Below are 21,516 nucleotides of genomic sequence, written 5' to 3'. Positions count from 1 at the left end.
GGGGTGGAGGCAGGCAGAGATGCCCTTGAGCAACAAAAGCCTCAGCCCATCAAGGGGAAGAGGGGGAGAGCTGGAGAAATCCTACCATGGGGAGGTAGCAAAAGGGCATTTCAAGCACAGGGATGCATCTTTACATGCCCATCATTTAAATGCCCATCATGTGTCCATTACTGAACATGCCCAAGTGTTCACTAACGTTACTCTGAGTAGGATTTTGTGTGAAAACTGGGAAGGGCGTAAATGCACATCTGAATTAATGCAATACAGAATAGAGAGAACAGATGGAGGTGCCTAGCATGCCCTAGAAAAGCTTCCCTCTTTCAGAAAACTGTGGACTTCCAAAGGGTATGGAATTCAGGGTTCTAGCCAATCATATCTGATTTCAAAATATTGGGGGTACCCAGGGACATCTGGAAAACATTCTTAAATGAAGAAGGTCAAATTGAGTATGGTCAACTTGAAAAGGCTGAAAAGTTACCTTCAATCTTAATATTTTCTGGAAACTATTAGAAAATTTTTGGAAAAAATAAGAAATAAACAGTTTGATCATGGACAGAGAAAGTAAGAAATTTTATTTAAAAAACAAAACAAACAAAAAACTAATGGATATAAAAACTAAATAAACAAAAGGACCAGAAGTGTTCTTTCTTAGGTGGTGGCATAGAGGAAGTAAGGCAACCAAAAGTCAAAGAGAAAGAAAAGTCAATACAGATATCACACTACTCTTATTTTTTATCTCCCTATTTTCCTTGACCTGGTCCCACTTAGTTCCACTGTTCTTGACTTTATCCTAGAGGACTTTAGTGTTTATTTAGGGCTTGGGGACACTCTTTCATTAACTCACAGGCTACTATGAGCACTATTTTCCTAGAACATTAACTACAGATGTTTCTAGAATTTTGGGCCTGCTTTTCTCTTTCCTTTGACCAAAGGAATTGTGTTTCCCACATATCATTAAAAAATATTTATGAGAGGAAACTATGCTTATCCAACCTCCTTAATGAATTTCATGCCCACTTACAGAAAATAAAAATATATGGGTTTGAATTTCTTAAAAATGACCCTTAATTCTTATCTAAAGGATATCTACAAAACAAGAAGAGAAATTTAAAAGGAGGGATCAATGACTAAACTGTGACTCAAGATCACATGATAAAATAAATACGGATTCTAGAGAGCACGATATGAACAATGGCAAGAAGGAAAGTGCAGTGATCATTTTTTTTTCATACCCACTCAGCATCCATTTCCCCTTCTCAATAGTAACCCATATTTCCTTTGAGAATCTTTATGTCCCCCTTTCCCAACCAAGTAGTTAGAATGTGGTTAACTTCACAGTAAGTGAAATCTGATCCCTTGTCCAGAAATGAATGAAAGTAAACCTACAGAGCCACTGAGACTACAGAAGATGTTTATTGGAGCTTCTGGTAAAGGAAAACACTCTTGGGTGGCAGGGTCGGGGAGGGGGTTGTTGTTGTTGTTGAGACTTCCAGAAATGACCTTTTCTTTTCTCTGGGCGGAGGACAGTGTGAGTACATGGGGTCGTCGCTGGGACAGCCACTCTGCCACCAGGACAGGGAAATGGGGCTGGGTTTGCCAGATGTGAGGCTGTGGAATGCAGATGATGTGCAGCTACGCAGAAAGAAAACACATCATTGGAGCCATTAAATTAAACCATTGTGAGCTGAATGTTTAAGTACTACCACAGTTGGGGAGGTCTTATGAATTTAAAAGAGGAAATTAGGCCAAAGAGAAAATGAGCTAAAAAACACACAACATTATCAGCTCACATAGAACTGGCAAAAACAACGGCAGGCCAGAAAAAGGTCTCCCTGCTACCTTGTCTGTCAGGCATTTTATCCTTTCTTATCCTGTCAATAAAAGTTGCCGATGGAACTTTCTCTGACCTTGGCTGTTTAACCACATCCAGTTTGCTTAATTACTTTAAATATTTTTCATTACTATTTACAGCATCTCAAGAACATTTCCTAATTAGGAGACTCTAGTTAGAATTTTCTCAGAGCTTTGCAGAAGCTCATCTGGGAGAATGGCCACCACCATCCTGCATCTGGTTGCAGCTTAATGTGGAAACAATCTGTCACAGGGCCTGACATTCCAGGACTGGGGTTAAATGTTAACACATTCAGAAATTACTCTTTTACTGTTTAATAGGCCCTCGGGAAGGAGGTGAGGGAATCCTGAGAAACAGGCTCAGGTCTGTTTTGATGAAGCAAAGAATTGTAAGATTAGTCTACTTGATTGGATAGGCCCCAGAGATCCAAAAATGTTCCGAGACAGTTCTTAGAAAAGCTTAGCAGAGGGGAACAGAAAGTGGAGTATGATTTGTACTGATTTTGCAAATGCCACTAAGTATTAGGGCTATTGTCTCCTGTCACCATTTCTTCTATCATATCACTTAGCTTTCCTACCTGGCTGGATATGCCATATCTTCTTATAACTAGGTAGTAATACCTAGTAAGCATAATATAATAGTACTTTCAAGTGTACAGTATCATGGTTCAACACTTGCATACATCACCCAGTGCTCATTACAATAAGTGCTCTCCTTCATCTCCATCACCTATTTCACCCACCTCCCTTCTGGTAGCCATCAGTTTGCTCTCTAAAGTTAAGAGTCTGCTTCTTGGTTTGCCTTTCTATTCTCTCTTTCTTCCCCTTTGCTTGTTTTTGTTTGTTTCTTAAATTCCACATATGAGTGAAATCACATGGGATTTGTCTTTCTTTGACTGACTTATTTCACTTAGCATTATACTCTTAGCTCCATCCATGTCATGGCAAATGGCAGGATTCTGGAATCATTGTGTAGATGTGTCTTCTTTATCCATCCATCAGTTGATGGACACTTGGGCTGCTTCCATATCTTGAGCATTGTAAATAATGCTGCTATAACATACAGGTGCATGTATCCCTTGGAACTAGTGCTCTTGTGTTCTTTGGGTTGAATTCATACAGGAGTGTGATTTCTGGATCATAAGGTAGTTCTGTTTTTAACTTTTTGATGAACCTCCATACTATTCTCCAGAGTGGCTGCACCAGTGTGCATTTCCAGCAACAGTGTGCATTCCCAGCAACAGTGCAAGAGGGTTCCTTTTTCTCCATATCCTCACCAACACCTGCTGTTTCTTGTGTTGTTGATTTTAACCATGTTGACGGTGTGAGGTGATATCTCATTGTACTTTTGATTTGCATTTCCCTGATGATGCATGATGGCCAGCATCTTATACGTCTGTTGGCTATCTCAACAGGTTCTTTTAAATATCAAAAGCAACATGGGATGAAGCTACGCTGGATGTAACCTGTTCTCTAAAAAGCTTTGCAAGAAAAGCCTTCACTGTGGATTCTTTTTATTCAGTATCTTCCAAATCACATTCCATAAAAGGAGTGTTCCAAAGAATTTTTTTTACAGGTGTTCCATATACAAAGTTATCTCTGAGTTAACAAGTTTAAACAATGAGGGAATAAACCAATCATATAGACATTTTTGTTTTTCATAGTGGGGGAGGGGAGGGTCCCTGTCTCTCCTTTCCTCTTTCTTTCTTTACATCCACCATTTTCTTACCCCCACCCCTGCAGGACTTCTCAGTGTTTAATGGGCAAATATTTATTGTAAATCTGTAAGCATCTTTAGGTACAGATCGCAACATTTCCTAAGTGCACAGGATCTTAAAACTTTTGTTTTTTAAAGTACATTAACATTTCATGAGACTAAGATGCATTCTCAAGGACTCTGGTTTTTAAGCCTAGCTTTACACTAGAATTGCCTGAGCAGCTTTAACAAAATACTCGTGCCTGGATCCCACCTACAGATAGCCTGATTTAACGGGTCTGGAGCACGGCCTGGGTGTTTGGATATTTAAATCTCCCCTTGTGATTCTAATATCCTACAAAATTTTAGATATGCTATCTTAGGAGTTGTTTGGGAAATTATGCTTACCTATGTTCTATAAGGAAATCTATGTTTCACATAATGACCAAAAAATTAATCAAGTTTAATGATACATTCAAGTTTTGTACTCTGGATTTCTATCATTCTTCCTTGGAGTTTTATCTTACATTAAGAACAGGAAAGGAAAACAGAAACATATATATGTGTACATACATATATGTGTGTGTGTGTGTGTGTGTGTGTGTGCAGGTGTGCGTGTATCCCCAAAGGAATTGAAAATAATTGTAAAGGCATGAGATGCAGGTAAAACATATTCTTCTGAATTGTACACAGCATTCTTTCTGTAGCACTGGCTACATAGGGTGTGGGATTCATGGGAAGGAGGAGAGAAAAGTCCAAGTGTCTTCATTAGCAGTGAGTTACAGTGAGTCTATGGACAATGAAGGTCAACCTGGGTGTGAAACTGGGGACTCAGTTGTAAGCTTTGTTTTCATTATTTCATATTTTAGAAATACAAACAGTAAATAATCAGGATCAAATGTTGCCAGTTACAAAAAAGCATTAATATCCAAGTACAGTATAATCCTTTTAGCTGTATTTGACACCAGTGGGAAATAAAAACAGCCAATTTAGTCACTGTTCTAATTACTAGAGGCTCAAAAGAATGTGCTGGTGAGGCAGATGCTTGTTGATATAGTGTAATTGCATATATATGCATATATTGCAATTATATATATAATGCATAATATTACATATATAATGCACATGAGTGCTGGTCATGTGCATAATATTATATATACATATATAATATGTATGTATTAATACATACATATATATGTATACAAATATACATATATAATNGTCCTGGTCCTCTCCAAATAGAGCTTTAAGGGGCACCCGGGTGGCTCAGTCATAAGCATCAGACTCTTGGTTTCAGCTCAGGTCATGATCTCACAGTACATGAGCTTGAGCCCAGCAGTGGTCTCTGTGCTGACAGCATGGAGCCTGCTTAGGATTCTCTCTCCCTCTCTCTCTGCCCCTCCCTCACTCTCCCTCTCTCATTTATCATAAATAAATAAACAAAACAGCTTTAACATTGCTAAGACCTTCCTGAAGGAACCACACTCCCCCCACCCCCATGCCATAGTGGATGTGTACAATCTGCCAATGTGCCAATTCGTTTTATTTCATTTTCCTAGCGTTTCCTAAATCTGTCACCATAGGCCATGAATCCTGACAGTTTACTGGATGGGGATTTCTCTGGTTCTCCCCAAGGGACTCACTATACTCATATTCCAATCCATGTCAAATTATGTTGTTGCTGTTGGTGGTGGTGTTGTTTTAAACATCACACAGAAGGAAGGAAGTGGTATAAGGCAACAACAATGTCTAATAGAATTCTGGAAGAAAAGAGCTTGAACAATGGAGGATAATTAATGTCCTTCTTTTCTTTTCACCGTCAGTTTCACTCTCTACATTGTCTTCATGAGTCCATCCTTCCCCACTTCACCTGCCTGTGGTTGGTTGACTGGCTCGGAGTGGTTCTCAGTCTTGAGCAAGCATCATTGTCACCTGGACGACCTGTAAGAGATGCTACTTGGCCTGAGCAATGTTTTCATACATTCTTAGGAGGTAACAAGAAGACTTTTGTTGTATTACTTACTTTAATACAAATTTTAATTTATTTTTTAAAATGTTTTATGTTTTTATTTTATTTTTATTTTGTTTTTTATTTTTGTAATGTTTATTTATCCTTGACAGAGAGAGAGAGAGAGATGGACAAACAGAGCGTGAGCAGGGAAGAGGCAGAGAGGGAGACATAGAATCTGAAGCAGGCTCCAGGCTCTGAGTTGTCAGCACAGAACCCAACACATGCTCTAACTCATGCACTATGAGATCATGACCTGACCAAAAGTTGGACATCTAACTGTCTGAGCTACCCAGGCGCCTCTATGTTTTTATTTTATTTTTGAGAGAGAGAGAGAGAGAGAGAGAGAGAAAGTGGGGAAGGGGCAGAGAGAGAGAGGGAGACACAGGACCCAAAGCAGGCTCCAGGCTCTGAGCTGTCAGCACAGAGCCTGATGTGGGGCTTAACCTCACGAATGGTGAGATCATGACCCGAGCTGAAGTCGGATGCTTAACTGACTGAGCCATCCATGTGCCCCAATACTCATTTTTACACACAGATTAGTGAATATAGAAACAGGCCTATGCAGTTGATTTGCTTCACACTGGCTGAGTGGTTGCATTCCCCTTTTGATGAGATTGCTATGGAAAGATATTTTAGAAACTAAGCCTTATACACAGTGTATTTTAGCTTCATATGGCATTAGTTCTTCAAATAAATCTGAAGTCTAAATGGCCTGGGTGTTAAGTATAAATGTCTGTGGTGTGAGCTTTAATGCAAGTAGATACCTTATAATATAAGCTAGGGGCCAAACAGTTCAATTGAGTTTAAGGGATTAAGAAAAAAAGAACCCTCAAATCTTGCCTAAACTAGCCAACTTCAAGGCCATCAATCAAACATAATTTCCTAAAGGAATGAAAATAACAGGGGAGTTTTATCTGCATGAATGCTAAAAGAATAATAATAAAAAATAAACCCAAACAGAATGGCTGCTTATTTTACATGTATAGCCAGTTTTATAACAAGAAAAACCAAAGAGGAAAAACATCTCTTTGAGACTAAGGAATTCGAGAAACTAAAACCCAGAGATAGGAAAAATCAAAGAGAAGAGTTTTCAAACGACAAATTGAGATTTAATCCCTATGAACATTGTTAATCTGCCAGAGTTTTCAATGTCATTTAGAAAACATTAGTTAAGTTCCTTATGTACTGCTAGGATAAATTAGGACAAAATAAAATGAGAAAGAGAGACAGGAAGGGAGCACAAACTTTCCTGCTAGATAAAAGGGTGCCTTGTTTGATTATGGCTGAAAATCCTATTTAAAGGAAACTAGCCCTATGTCCAGTGGCTGGCTGTCTTTCTTCAGTAAGCTCTTAATATAATAGTGCATCGCTAATGGATTGGGTATGGTGCTTTTCTATTGCATTAATAAAAAAGAGCTAAAGGCCATTACTTGCCCTGATTACCAGTCATAATCAGTGTGAGGCACCTACATGCATGTTTTCTAGAGAATCTGCAAAAGGTATGACACAGGCCATTGGAGAATTCACACACACACACACACACACACACACACACACACTCACGGCAAAGATGCTATGTCATTGGGACCACTGTGTTTACAGTGGTGTGCATGTGAGGGACCTGGGCAACAAAAAGGGTGTGAAAGTACTTTCAGAAGGTGACTCTGGGGAATCAATTATAATGATGTTAGTAAGATAAATGAATATGATGGCTATCTAGGGAAAACAATTAACAAAATGAAGTCTTCCAGATAAGCAGCATTGCTGAAGGGCAGTCATATTTCTAACAATCACATTGTGGGTTTCAACTAACATTTTAAATTATTTCATTAAGATTCCTTTCTCCAAAGTTCTATTACCTCCAAATCTTTTTTACTTTTTCTCCTACGTTCTTGTTCATGAGGTATTTCTATCCCATTCAGAAAGCTTTCTGCACTTAGTTGTTAATTCAAATGTCCAAAATTTCTGGGAATTCTGAGTTTGTTTTCCTTTTACTATTTTAATTTTATTTGAAGTTCAGGTTAGGATGATATAGCTATGTCTACCAAATCAGCATTCTTATAGGTGGACATTATTTGTTCAATCAACCAATACTTATTAAACATTACCCAGATGCTGCTGGGTAATGGGGAAATTAGGCAAATATGAGTTGTTGCTGCTCTAAAGGAGTGTATAGTCTTGACTCTAAAGGGAAAGAAAGAGAATGAAACAGAAAATGATGATTCAGTGTGCTAAATGTTATGATGAAAATACTCCAAGGAACGTAAAAGAAATAGAGAAAGTTCCATCTGTAATACAGAAAGATGAAGAACACTTCCAAGAAAAAAAGAAATAAACCCTGAGACAATCCCTGGAAAATAAGCCCAAATGAGCAAATCAAAGAGTAGAGGGAAAAGCATTAGACAGTGAGGCGGAGCATCTAGACAGACGGGACAGCTTGTAGTCATATTTTCACTTAGGCAAAGAGTCTGGAGACTTAGTCCATCCTGCAAATTGAAAGTAATTATTACTAGAACACAGAAGTACTGAGCGATGGGTGTGGAGGAGTAGCCATGGGGATAATGAAGGTGGTAGCAGGGACTAAGGACTCAAGAGGATGTTTTGAAGGCTACAGAAGGATTTGAAAGTTTTCAAAAGATGGTGCTGGAGCTTGTAGAGAGAATAGATTGGGGTGGGGCAAGGCTTGAATCAGCAAGACCCGTCAGACAATGTTATGCTAATCCTGTCAAGGGATGACAGTTAATTAGGGTAACTTCCTGGGAAAGAAAAGTTGCCCAAAATTTTAGGCCTATTAGAGAACATTCATTCATTCATAACCACCTGACTAGCTTGCTCTTGCCTTCTCATTTTGTCTGTCACATTTATTTGGAGGAAAGGTCAACACTGAAGCCTTTATTTGAGTGTGAAGTCTTATTTAAAGATTTTTACTTTACTTTAGTAAAAGTAGAGATATTGGGAATAGCACAGTTCTTGAATTCCAAACCTCCAGGGACCTGCAATCTAAAGATGGGGGGTGGACAAGTAGCAAGGAATGTACACATGTCCATACTGTCAGGTGGAACACAACAGGTGCTCACAAGGACTCTGAGTTTTCAAAATAAAGTGATGTCATATCTGGCCATGAAAATTGGGAAGAGATTCATGGCAGAGACACTGTTAAAGATGAGGAAGATGGGGGCGCCTGGGTGGCTCAGTTGGTTAAGCGTCCGACTTGGGCTCAGGTCATGATCTCACTGCTCATGTGTTTGAGCCCCACAATGGGCTCTGTGATGACAGCTCAGAGCCTGGAGCCTGATTCGGACTCTGTGTCTCCCTCTATCTCTGTCTCTCCCCCACTCACACTCTCTTTCTCTCAAAAATGAATAAAGGTTAAAAAAAATTTTTTTTTAAATGAGGAAGATGTGAGCAGCAGAACTAAAGGAATGGGAGAGAGGAAATTCCAGGTAAAACAGCAGCACAGGCCAAGCAAGAAAGAAAGTGCTCACAGCCAAACACATCCCCTAGATAATTATGACCAGTGAAAGAACAGAATTATAAAGGGACATGGTAGGGAAAGCACTGGAAGGGTAGCTCCAGGATTATACAGTGGCAGGGCTTGGACACAAGGCAGATGAGTCCTTCTTACAAACTTTGAGTTGTGGCTCATGACTAAGAATTGTATGCATCAGGAGTCTCCACTCTTATTTAATTACAGCTCATCTTGCTCCCCAAAAGGATTTAAGGCGGCTTCCAAAATTGTATAAAATATTGTAATCTCAAATAAGTGAGAAAAATGAGTTGAAGGGAAAAAAAGTAAGATGAAGTGAATGAGGCTAATAAAATACATACCATTAAAATTCATCAGAGTTAGTTAGTTAGCAATGAATTGCATGATTCACTGTGTCTATTAGGTAAGAAAATAAATCAGAGGCATAGAAGAATAATTCTCAATATGGAGGCAAGAGAGAAATTTCTCTCACAGGCCAGAAAAGAGGAGACACTGTGTAGTCTAAGGAGCAAAAACCTTAAAGTAAGCAAAGCAAATTTCCAAGGGCTATTATAGCATCCTTCAAATGGAAGTGAATGGCATTGTGCCAACACATACTTGAGAAAAATCTATTTTTCAGGGGGTCAGTGGGATACATTATTCCAAGTAAAACAACTTCTTTAGCTTAATCTAGGGTTGTACTTTAGGATAACTAAGGAGAATGGATATACTGCAGATTATCCAAATATCCCTCTAAACATATTATGTTGTTTTAGCCAAGGTTCTGAAAGGTATGAACGTCAGTGACTTTGGAATTGTTGTACTTCTTGACAAGGCCTTGGAATGTAGCTTTCTTCGCTGTTGGTAACACGTAAATCCCAATGCTGAACTTGGCACTGGACAGATAGTGTCAAATTGAAGAAGCTAAGAATTTAAGAAAACTCACTCACTCCACCCAAAATAAACTTCCCACTATTTGGAGGTTAGCTGCAGGAAAGATAAGATTCTTCTCAGAAAAATTTTAGATCTGTACTCACAAAGAGACCAATGAGCAATCATCCCACTGTGGTTATACAGTATGACACAGTTTTAACGTCCACGTCCCTGTAGAATAATCTCTGTAAGCCATCCATAGCCTTGAGTAGTGTAGCATTTCTGGTATGTACTAGTATGCAAATTTGAGTGTTGCTATTGGAAAAGTTGCCTTTAGATTCAGAGATCTAATCCGTACTCTCTCTCTGACAGTGAAAGAATAGAGTAGGGATCCGTATTTACTAAGGTAACTTCCAATTGTTACCCTAAGATCATATCCTTGCAGATCAAGTTAAAGTAAAAATGTTAATCTCAAAGTTTATTCAGGCATTTATGTGAAGGCTCAATAACAAAGGGAGAGGCCAGGTATTGACATTACTGTAATAAAATTGGAAGGTAACAAGGACCCAACCTGGACTGGGATAATAGAATGAAATGGGATGGCAGATTCAAAGTATATTGTGAAATTTATGTGAAAAAGGAAAGCTGCATGTAGGGAAGAATAAACCAAGATGTCTCCAAGGTTTGAAGTTCAATTGCTTGGAGGAAAAATGTCAATTTATTAGAGATTTTCTATCCTACTCCAAGCTCAGTTCAGTATTAAATCGTATGGTTCTCACCCAAAAGGAAGAGCTATACTTTAAGCCACTAACAGAGACCATAACAATCCTAAATTCATAGATACACTTAATGTTGAAAATCTTGTCTTACAGAAATAATACTGGTAATGGTTTGCTTGAACCCTAGGAAGTCTGTGGGAGAAAGTAGACTAGGAGGAAAGATTATGAGTCTTGAATTGTGAATATGAAGTCTGGGCTTCAGTGGGCCAGCCGAAGGTGGTGGAAGTAGAAGGGGGACACTTGAGAGGTATCTAGAAACAGGGGCATGGGACTTCTAGGATGGGATGAACAGTAGGGATTTGGAGGCCATCTACGTGTCAGCTGAAGCCGATGAGGCAGATGACTTCACTAGGAAGAGAGGAAAAGCAAAGTGCCCTAAGACCAGCACCCTGGGAAACAAGATAGAAAGGACCTACACCTTGTTGGTTTTGTTTGAGCAGAGGAAATATCAACAATGGATTACTATATGTTGAAGAAGATGCGTGTGGGATCACTGCTGTAACAATGTCAGAGGTTAAGACAAAAACAAGAACACGGAAGGAAGTGTTAACATTGAAAAAGAAAAGGCCATGACTTGACAAAATACAGGAGGACAGGAAGAGGGGACGAATGAAGACATCTGAACTACAGAGAAAACATCTGTTGGGGATCAGATCAAATATGGTATCCATCATCTCATCAAGGAGGAGGTAGTCATCTTCTGAGCATAAATGGCAAGACTGTTTGGAACTTGAGAAGGTCGCAAAGTTTAAAACAGCTGAAGGAGGATAAATGAGTGGGGGTCCAGCTGAGATTGTGAAGAAGCATTTTGTAGAGGACACAGAAACTTCTTTACTGGATGACTGTGACAATCAAATGTAACAAATTAGTCCATGTAAAGTACTTAGCACAGACCTTGAACATAAGGTGTTTTTCATGTACATAGATTCATTTTTACATTAGCAGTACCTTCCATATACACTCAATGCTTATGATAAACAAAACACATTTTGATCTATCTCATGCTTGTATTTACATTTTATCAAGGCCAGTGAATGTTCTATTTTTGTCAGGCAACATTATAATTGCCCTTTAGATAAGGAGAGAATTTACAGAAATCTTTCAAATGATCTTTAATCAGCTGGTAGCTATTAGCAAGGTCATAGTATTCCCCATTAAACAATTTTTGAGGATTATCAACAATTATCAGACAAGAACAGTTGATGACTGGGGGATAAAAGACAGAGGGAGGCAACAGCATTTTGCAATCTCAAAACTATTTTTTTTAAAATATTTTTTATTTATTTCTAGGATTGAGAGAGAGAGAGAGAGACAGCGTGAGCAGGGGAGGGTCAGAGAGAGAGGGAAACACAGACTCTGAAATAGGCTCCAGGCTCTGAGCTGGCAGTCAGCACAGAGCCCAACGTGGGGCTCAACCCCACGAGCCGCGAGATCATGACCCAAGCGAAAGTTGGACGCTTAACCGACTAAGCCACCCAGCCGCCCCTGCAATCCCAAAACAATTTAAACACCTGCTTTTTCTGTGTAACGTGTGGGACTACTGCATCATTACCAATGGCAACTCTAGCTTGGCTTTGTTCCTCTCACTTAATAGACAATACTTACTATGACCCCCAGTCACTCTGTTGCCCCTGCTTCCTGATAGCACCTACTGCAGAATAAACGGTCACTTTGTGAAACCCTTCCCAAAATCATATTGTAGAAGCTCGAATCCTATAAGCCCCTCCATACTCCCTCTTCTGAGATCCAAGGGCTTCATGGCTCACCTGCAACTTCCCCCCATTGTTCAAGCTAGTAAATCTAATTTGAGGGGCGCCTGGGTGGCTTAGTCGGTTAAGCGTCCGACTTTCACTTGGGTCATGATCTCGCGGTTCGTGGGTTCGAGCCCCGCGTCGGGCTCTGTGCTGACTGCCAGCTCAGAGCCTGGAGCCTGTTTCAGAGTCTGTGATTCCCTCTCTCTCTGACCCTCCCCTGCTCACGCTGTCTCTCTCTCTCTCCTAGAAATAAATAAAACATTAAAAAAAATTAAAAAAAAAATCTAATTTGACTCTAGTTGGACTCTGGTCTTCTTTGGCTAGGAGGCTTTCATTTTCCAGAACAAATATCTCAAATTATCTCAATGATTTTTTTTTTAAACCAACTCCGCATATTTGATTTGCTAACATAACTGTTCAATTAGGAATGCAATTCCCATTTCCTGAATCTGGAGTTCTGTGCTTTCCCAGATATGAGTCTCTCAGGCAGCCTGCTGGTGCAGGCAGGCACATAAAGTAGTTAAGTTTATGTCTTTTAGTGGCCTGCAATCCATTACCCTGAATCCAACGCGGTTTGGGTGCCAGCTGAAATATGTCCATTGCATGTCACTTACAGGGCACCATTGGTTTAAAATCTTGTCAACTTCTTGTTTTCCATTTTTAGGAAACTTGATGGGAAGTGACTATGGTTTTTGATATGTAGTATCTAGGTCAGAGAGCTGAAGGCTCTTCAATCAATATTGTATCAAAGCTAAATCACAGTGATCGCACCAAGTTCACAGTTGAGACAAATGAAAAAGGACCAGCCTGATAAGAAATAATATACTGTTTGTGATATGTTCCACATTATCAAAATGGATGAAAGTTAGGGGTAGAAGAGAAGGAAGTATAAGCAGTATCTTGGGTGGCAAATGGACTTTGAAATATCATCACCATGATTTTGGTAGGAATAAATATTTTGTGATCTGCAGCCCAGAGAGACAAATTATCTCCAAACGTAGGAGTTTTTGTTTTAAATGTACATTTTTAAAGGTGTGCTTATAGGCATATATATAGGCATGCCTGTGTGTGTGTGTGTATGTATATACATAACATATATATATACATAACATATATGATTTATGGCAGTTAGATTTAATATCCACATGCAATTAAAGTCCATATGACCCAATTTCAAACGTATTTTATCAGTTCCCATAAACCACAAGAGACTGGAAGTTTCCCATTAAATAAACTGAGAAGGTTTTAGCTTGTTTGGAGGGCAGCATGCAAGCGCTACAATATATCATTTGAAATGTGATTTCAATATGGACAGTGTTAACAGCAGCAGTTAAGTGGTTGTGGAGATACACCTTCTGGTAGGTGGAGAATGATTTCACAGAAACAATTAAGAATGGCTTGAGACTACAGAATCGCTCAAAAATTCCATGCCACTTTTATCGAGAAATATGTTTCTTTCAGTTCCACCACAACCCCCAGTGTTGAGATGTAATGACTAGAAGCGGAGAAAATTTTAGAGGTCATTACTGCTACTGCTGCAACCCTTATAATCATTACAATCATCGTTGGAATCATCTTTATCATCTTTATATGAATCCATTCATGTCTTCCTGGTCTATAAAATAGCTCCCCAATGTTATATATATTGAAAGACGGTGCTAGTAAAATTTTAGCAAATGATACAAATTTTTTAGTTTTTTTAATGTTTATTTATTTTTGAAGAGAGAGAGAGAGAGACAGAGTAGAGCCAGAGAGGGGCAGAGAGAGAGGGAGACACCGAATCCGAAGCAGGATCCAGGCTCTGAGCTGTCAGCACAGAGTCTGACGCAGGGCTTGAACTCACTAACTGTGAGATCATGCCCTGAGCCAAAGTTGGATGGCCACCCGACTGAGCCACCCAACCATACTGCAAATGATACAAGTTGTAAAGCAACATTTCAAAAAGCTTAGAAAAAAATTAAAAATATATATAATAATCATTTAACACACTCTCTTTTAGTTTCACGTGCATGTTTAGAACTCAAAATCATTAATGGTTGTTCAATTCTGTCACCTTTTTCACTTTACATTATAAATGTTATTTTTTTCATGATGCTAAAAAAGCTTTAAATGTTATTTATTGTAATACTTCAACTAATAATATTATAATAGTTCAAATAATAGGGATGATAGACAATAAATGCCTTTAATATTTCTTCTATTGATAGATATTGGGTTTGGAATCTCTATTTTAAAACAGCTTTGGTTCAATCTCTTATGGCAAATGTAAAGTTAGTGATGCTTCAAAAAGTCTAACACACTTCTCTGAATGCAGGGAAAGGGAGAGGAAAGAAAGCCTTAGTCAGTATCTATGATGAGTCACCCGCACAGTGGATACTTTAAATATGTCATTTCAATTAATCCTCATACAAGTATACTTTGAGAGGAGTGAATTCTAAGGAGAGGAAGAGTTAAGCTTCAGAAAATTTAAGTGGCTGTTTTTGTGAAATAATTATTAAATAATTGGACTAGGAATCGCATACACCTTCTTGGTTCTGAAAACAATTTCTATTTATTATGCAACGCTTTTTCCTATTTAGAGTTGCATGCATGTGAATGAATGAAAGCAGTGCCTCCTGGCCTATTTTTAGATCAGATCAACACATAATCACAATCATCTTTCATTTTTATCTTGCCACTAAGACTATAGTGGCAACACAAACTTCCCTGAGCCTGTCAGTATTTTTTTTTTACCATAAAATTTAGAGGTTTTTTATTTCCAAGTCAAACCTGTGAAGGGTTTAGTAACTAATCACTATATTAAAAAGCACAATTAAACACACTAGCAAATCAATGAAGAGTTGAGTGTAATCAAGAGAACATGCTTGGGGCGCCTGAGTGGCTCAGTGAGTTAAGCGTCCAACTTCAGCTCAGGTCATGATCTCATGGTTCGTGAGTTTGAGCCCTGCTTTGGGCTCTGTGCCAACAGCTCAGAGCCTGGAGCCTGCTTCAGATTCTGTCTATTTGTCTTTCTCTCTCTCTCTGCCCCCTTTCCTGTTTGTGCTCTCTCTCTCTCTGTCTCAAAAATAAACATTAAAAAAAAAGAGAGAACATGCCACTGGGAACACTTGCAATGCATTCCATCTGACTTGAACCGCCCTGATGGCTAAGGCCAAAAGGGAAATAGATGGAGTCATGTGTTTTAGAATGTCAGTTAAAAAGAAGGATATCTGTTCATCTGGAGAGAGATACTTGCCGAGGCACTGAACTCAAGCAGCAATTCATCATGTGCTTCTTTATATAAGGAACATTTGGTAAAATAATGGACAATTACTTCCACTGTAGAGTCTCCAGAAAGTTAGTGATGTTAAGTGTCTGTGTCATGTGTCAACCTCGAAGAAAGAAGAGGTTAAACATTACATTTTAACTCTGATAAAGCATTCCTACAGGGGTGTGCAATCATACGGTTCAGGTACTTTGCTTTCTGATAAACTAATTTAACACCGAGTCTACAGAAATGTCAGCATGTCTGTCAGGCCGTGTCTCTCCAGTATCAGCTGTCGCAAGTCTGCCTCTGGCAAGGACTGAATCACAGTCGATTCAGGGCCGGACTCTGGCAGGAACCTCCTGGGCCCACTTTGTGCTGTTGATGAAAAAGGGAACCATGTGCTCTCAGTATGTGCTCGTTCCTGCACACGCAATTAGCTTCCTTTAAAATCGATCCTTGTCTTGCTAATGCTCTGCTGCCATCGCAGAAGTACTGTGTCTGTAGCCGACTGGAGGACTAAGCGACACTGCGCGCGGCTGCTGGGGTGTGCACTGAGCCCATCGCGGCTGCTCACCGTGGATCCTGCCGCAAGGAGACGGCAGTTGGGATTCTGCCTTTGCATGTCACGTGTGTGCCGCATCATCGAGTGGAATGTTCTCTGACCATGCCACAGAAGGGCAGTCCTCTCTCCAGACCTCCCAGCCTGCCCTACGCAGTGTTAAATCCTCACGCAAAACCAGGAAAACTTCCCTTCACTGTGAGCTCAAAGCGGAATCGGGTACTCAGGGAAGAGGTTACCCAGGAGGGAACTGGATAGCTAGCTAGTACTGACAGATCAAGAATCATTGTGGACACCAATCAACCACAGCAGCCACGAGAATTCCAGCCCAGGTGGTGTGACAAGAATGCAAAGTACGTTTTTTACTACAAATCCGTGGGGATGACATATCTCTTACCTTCTCTATAAATTTCTGGAAGCATAGCATTCTAAGGCTGTCAAGAAGATATTAAACAGGATATATATTTAATATTCCTGTTTGATAATCCTCCATTGCTGGTACAAATAAGTCCCAGGAAACCAATATATGATGAGTACGTGAAAAATATAAAAGGTACTTAGAGTTTTAATACCTCGGTACCACAAATGATTATGCTGTATACGTTAAAATATTAAGAAATGTCTCTCTCAGTCTTTATCTCAACTGCTCCCACCTCTGCCTTTCTGAGGTTTCATGTGCCTTTCATGAAATAAAAAAAGACACAAAAGATGTCAATTTTAAAATGAAATGTACTTCGTGCTTATTGTGATGTCAGTAATAGCATTTAATTTGGAATACTCACAAAAATAAACTGATTACAGCAGGGATGGGCAAACTACATAGTCCACAGGCCTAATCCAGCTTACTGCCTATTTTTATAAATAAAGCTTTAGTGCGATATAGCCAAGGCTCATCCATTTACACATAGTCTGTAGCTGTTTCCACCCCTAAGGCAGAGTAGAGTAGTTATGATACACCGTATGGCCATCAGAGCCTCAAATATTTATGCTATGGACCTTTATAGAAAAAAAAATTGTTGGATTAGAAAATAAGGCATAAAATTTTGCATCCTTCTACCCCAACTCTCTCCATACCCATAATTCCCCCAAACTGGGTTAAATTAGTGATGTTTATATTATCAGAACAGTTTGTTTGCTTAAGCTCCCTTTAGTTATCAGTTTCTTGAATAAATCAATCAAAATTGTGGCCCCACAGGGAAAGTCTTTATGTTTGTAATGTAGTGAACAATATAAATGCAGTAGCAGGAACATAGTAACCGCTGGCACATGCCTGTTTGTCAATTACTCTACCAAAATATGTTCTGCAAACTGCTTTTATGCTGTGCTATACGACAAGTCTTTGCAACCCTGGGCTCTGTTGTTAGATTCTTCATTCTTTGAAGGCAATGGGTACAATTCTCTTTGATACTGTCTAGCCCCCATTCTTGTAGCACTCCAGGAGCTCAGTAAATATTAGTTGAACGAGTGATTAATAAGTAGAACAAAGTCTTCCTTATTAGTATTTACCAAAAAGAAACAACCAATTAGGACATTTAAACAAATGTGATTTTGTAATTAAAATAGATACACAATATTTGAGCAAAGAAATGAGACTGATTTTCATGCATGGTTTGTAGGAACACATAATTCTGTGTCAGGTCTTTTACAGTAAATACAATTTAATGGCTAATTGTTGCTAATTGGAGGTACTCATGGACCTATTTTTTAATTAAGAGATGGAAATCATTTGTAATTAGCTCATGGTATCCATGAAAATAAATTTTGTTTAGAGCTTGAAAAATGGGTTTGNTTATAAATTGTTTCCCATCCCCCAATAATAATAATAATAATAATAATATTTAAAAAAATAAAGTGATTCCTCCCAAGAAGAAGCAGTATATAGATAGGCTTCAACCAAATCTTTGGGAGAGAGCATCACCAATTCCAAACTAATGAGGCTATTGGCTAGCAAAAACTATGCACATCATAACTGCATGCAATTTTAATGGTGAATTTGGCCTTAATCTGGGTAAGTATCCCTGGGAAGGACTTCATTAATTTAAAAAATTATGTTTATTTATTCTTTTTAAAAATTTTTTAATGTTTTATTTTTGAGAGAGAGACAGAGTATGAGCAAGGGAGGAGCAGAGGTCGAGAGGGAGGCACAGAATCAGAAGCAGGCTCCAATCTGTCATCACAGAGCCCGAGGTAGGGTTGGAACTAACGAACCACGAGATCATGACCTGAGCCTAANCGTCAAGTTCCTCCTAATCCTCCTATACGTGCAAACATATGATATTTGAAGGACTTCATTCTTAAAGCATGACTCCGTGGCCAGAAACCCGACTCTTAAGAACTTCATATTTGATCACACTGAGTGTAATTATATTGTGATTTACATATGCTTTTTTTGTGAAACCTCACTGTGAAGTTGCACTGACTATTCTCCACCTATTTTAGCTAGCATGTAGAAAAGATATGGTAGAAAATATATGTTCCAGAATGGATTAATTCCTTTCAATGCAGTTTTGGCTTTTTTTTCTATTTTTTCATCTTTCCCAAACACAAGTTCAAATATTGAACTCTAAGGTTTTTAGAAAAGAGGAATGGAGGGGAACCTGGGTGGCTCAGTTGGTTAGGCATCTAACTCATGATTGCGGCTCAGGTCATGATCTCTGCACTGATAGGATGCAGCCTGCTTGGGATTCTCTCTCTCTCTACCCCTCCCCTACTTGCTCTCTATCTCTCCATCTCAAAAACAAATAAACATAGAAAATTTAAAAAAAAAAGGGAAAGAAAAGAAGAATGGATTTTGGTTCTACTTCACTTTTCTGTCCATAGTAGTCCTTTGCTTGATTTCTTGATGATCTCCTTCAGAAATATTCAGATCAGAGCCACTGGGACAGAAATTTGACAACAAATTATCTGGAGTTTTCCTATGTTCTCCTAAAATCCAGTGGTGCCTAGGAAAAAAATGATGTTTTACTCTTCATTTTTTTCATTCAAATTTGGCTAAAATAGGAGAATCTTGTTAAAAAGTTACAACCATTAGGGAAAAAGAAACCGTACAAAGAGAACAGGCTTCTGTGATTCTGTGCGAAAATATACAGGGCAGTTCCAGCCTTCCATCTTTGGCCCCTGAAATGAGCTCAATAAAGTGTAGCAGAGACTTGGATATCACCACTCTTGCCATTCTTCCTGAATTACTACTGTTGGGGTTTTTTTGTGTGTTTTTTTTTCCCCTAATGTACTCACAGGGTGCCTGGGTGGCTCAGTTGGTTAAGTGCTTGACTTCTGGTCTCAGCTCAGGTTGTGGCATCATGGTGGGTGAGTTGGAGCCCTGCGTTGGGCTTTGTGCTGGCAATGTGGAGCCTACTTAAGATTCTCTCTCCCCCCTCTCTCTATCCCTCCCCCATTCTCTCTCTCTGTCTCTCAAAATAAATAAACTTCAAAAAATGTATTCACATTTAACTATTCACCTTAAACTTCTCCTAAGCAAAGTATCCCTTAAGCTATATGTCTGATGAACTTACTCTACGTTACTCAAATTCACATTGCAGTAACTATACAGCTGCTGAGGTAAAAATATTAAGTTTGAGTCCCTGCGTCCTAAAATCATGTGAAGCATCATGGTGATACGCAAATCATGCCCTGAAAAACACTGATCCGATACACCCTTCTGCCTTTAATTAGGTCTATTGTTCCAAGTGTTCTGGAAAGAACATCAGTCTTCAAAATTCCAAGGGAAAAAGTCAATAGGGTCTTTGTAATGTGTTCCAGAAATATGCTCTATCAGTTCTATCAGTGATGGGCCCACATCTTATTAGTGTCAAAAAACAAGCAAAAAACAAAAAACAAAATTCAGGCATACAAAAATACCCACATCAATAGTGGCCTCTTCCATTCTACTGCTTCATTTCTTTACCTCTGTCACCAAATCCCACCTCATTCCCACCTTTTGGCCACTTGCTCTCATGTCCTTGACTTGGCCAAGAAACAGTTCATTATCTGTGATCTTAAATCTATCTTCCCTGTTTCTCCCTCTCTACCACCCCACACAGCCCTCTTTTCTCTTTCTATTGATCTAGAAACTGTGGTTTGTCACTCAATCACCCTCTTGCCAATATTGTCAGCACATATTGGCCTTTTTCTCACTGCAGTCAGTAAAACCTTAGCCCTGGATTAATCCACCTGTCTGCCTTCTTGGCTACTGATCACTACAGCGGAAAATCAAACATCCTCACAGACTGGCATCCCCCAAATCCATAATCTTTAGTTTCTGATGGATTTCCAGTACTGCCCCTCAAATTTTCTTTGTATTGGTAGTTGGCTTCCTCACTCCACAGTTTTCCAAGTCTCTCTTCTCCTTAGATCCCGTCCCATGCCATTTCCTACCTGCTCTCAGAAGATGTCATTTAGCTGTTCACATATAAACAGTATTTGTCTCATAAAAAGTAATTTGATTTCCTATTCCTACTTTTACAGACTTGTAGGCACAAACGTTGTCCCTTCCTCCTGCCCTCCCACATTCCTACAAGAGATGTCTGCCTTCCTCAAGGACCTAGTTCTGTCACTCATGCCCTTTATGAATTACATTTTCAAACTTTCCTGGCTTCTTTCTGTCGTGACCAAATATTTCCCATCTAAAAACATCTTAAAAAATCAGTACATCAGTCAATTCCATTCTCCATTTGTTTTCTTTTTATTTTCTCTACTCTTTTCCAAAGGCAAATCTGTTAAGTTTCTGGCACTTGCTACATCTTCTTCCTTTAAGGATATTCACTATCTCTGTCCTTCCCCTTAACACTGCCCCATCAAATTGACTAATGCTCTCTATGTAACTAAATCCAACGACTTCTTTTAAGGACTCATCTTACTGGACAGTCGTCTCTTGAAAAACTGTCTTGCTTTGGCTTCATTTGAAACCTCATAATCTTGGTTTTCCTTCTGTGTCTGTAGTTGTCTTTCCCAATCTTTTTTTAGGTTTCTTTCTCTGCCCATTTTGTATTTTCAAGGATCTGCCTACTTCTCTTCATTTTAAGCACATTCTTTGGGTGACATGACTTAATTCCATGGTGATATCTTTAAAAATCATCTGTAGCTAAGAACTGTCTTCTAGGCTCCAGACACATGTATCCAAATATTTATTGATTCTTTCCATTTGGATGCTTCATGGACATCTCAAGCTCAACATGTACCACACTGTACTTGGCCTCCCTCCTGCAAAACTTGATCATATGTCCCAGGAAATGACACCTCAGGGCACTGAGTTTCCAGGAACTTAAGGAACTACCTCAACTC

The 21,516-nt window shown here is 39.1% G+C and overlaps 1 protein-coding gene across 8 annotated transcripts in view; it reads right to left on the bottom strand.

Annotated features, from left to right (window-relative positions):
* RBMS3 (RNA binding motif single stranded interacting protein 3) overlaps positions 1-21,516 on the bottom strand; it is a 702,138-nt gene that overhangs the window by 34,624 nt on the left and 645,998 nt on the right. Inside the window, exon 12 of one of the 8 annotated variants that reach the window (XM_077760753.1) lies at positions 15,984-16,052. The exons of the other annotated variants lie outside the window; for them this stretch is intronic. Coding sequence (XP_077616879.1) covers positions 15,999-16,052 — 54 coding nt within the window. The 3' untranslated portion in view covers positions 15,984-15,998. Of the gene's footprint in view, positions 1-15,983; positions 16,053-21,516 lie in introns of those variants that run through there. 8 annotated transcript variants of the gene reach the window in all.

This window comes from Crocuta crocuta, unplaced genomic scaffold (genome assembly GCF_008692635.1).
Source record: "Crocuta crocuta isolate KB4526 unplaced genomic scaffold, BGI_CrCroc_1.0 scaffold253, whole genome shotgun sequence".
NCBI classification, from domain to species: domain Eukaryota; kingdom Metazoa; phylum Chordata; class Mammalia; order Carnivora; family Hyaenidae; genus Crocuta; species Crocuta crocuta.
This window is presented reverse-complemented; position numbering and strand designations above follow the sequence as displayed.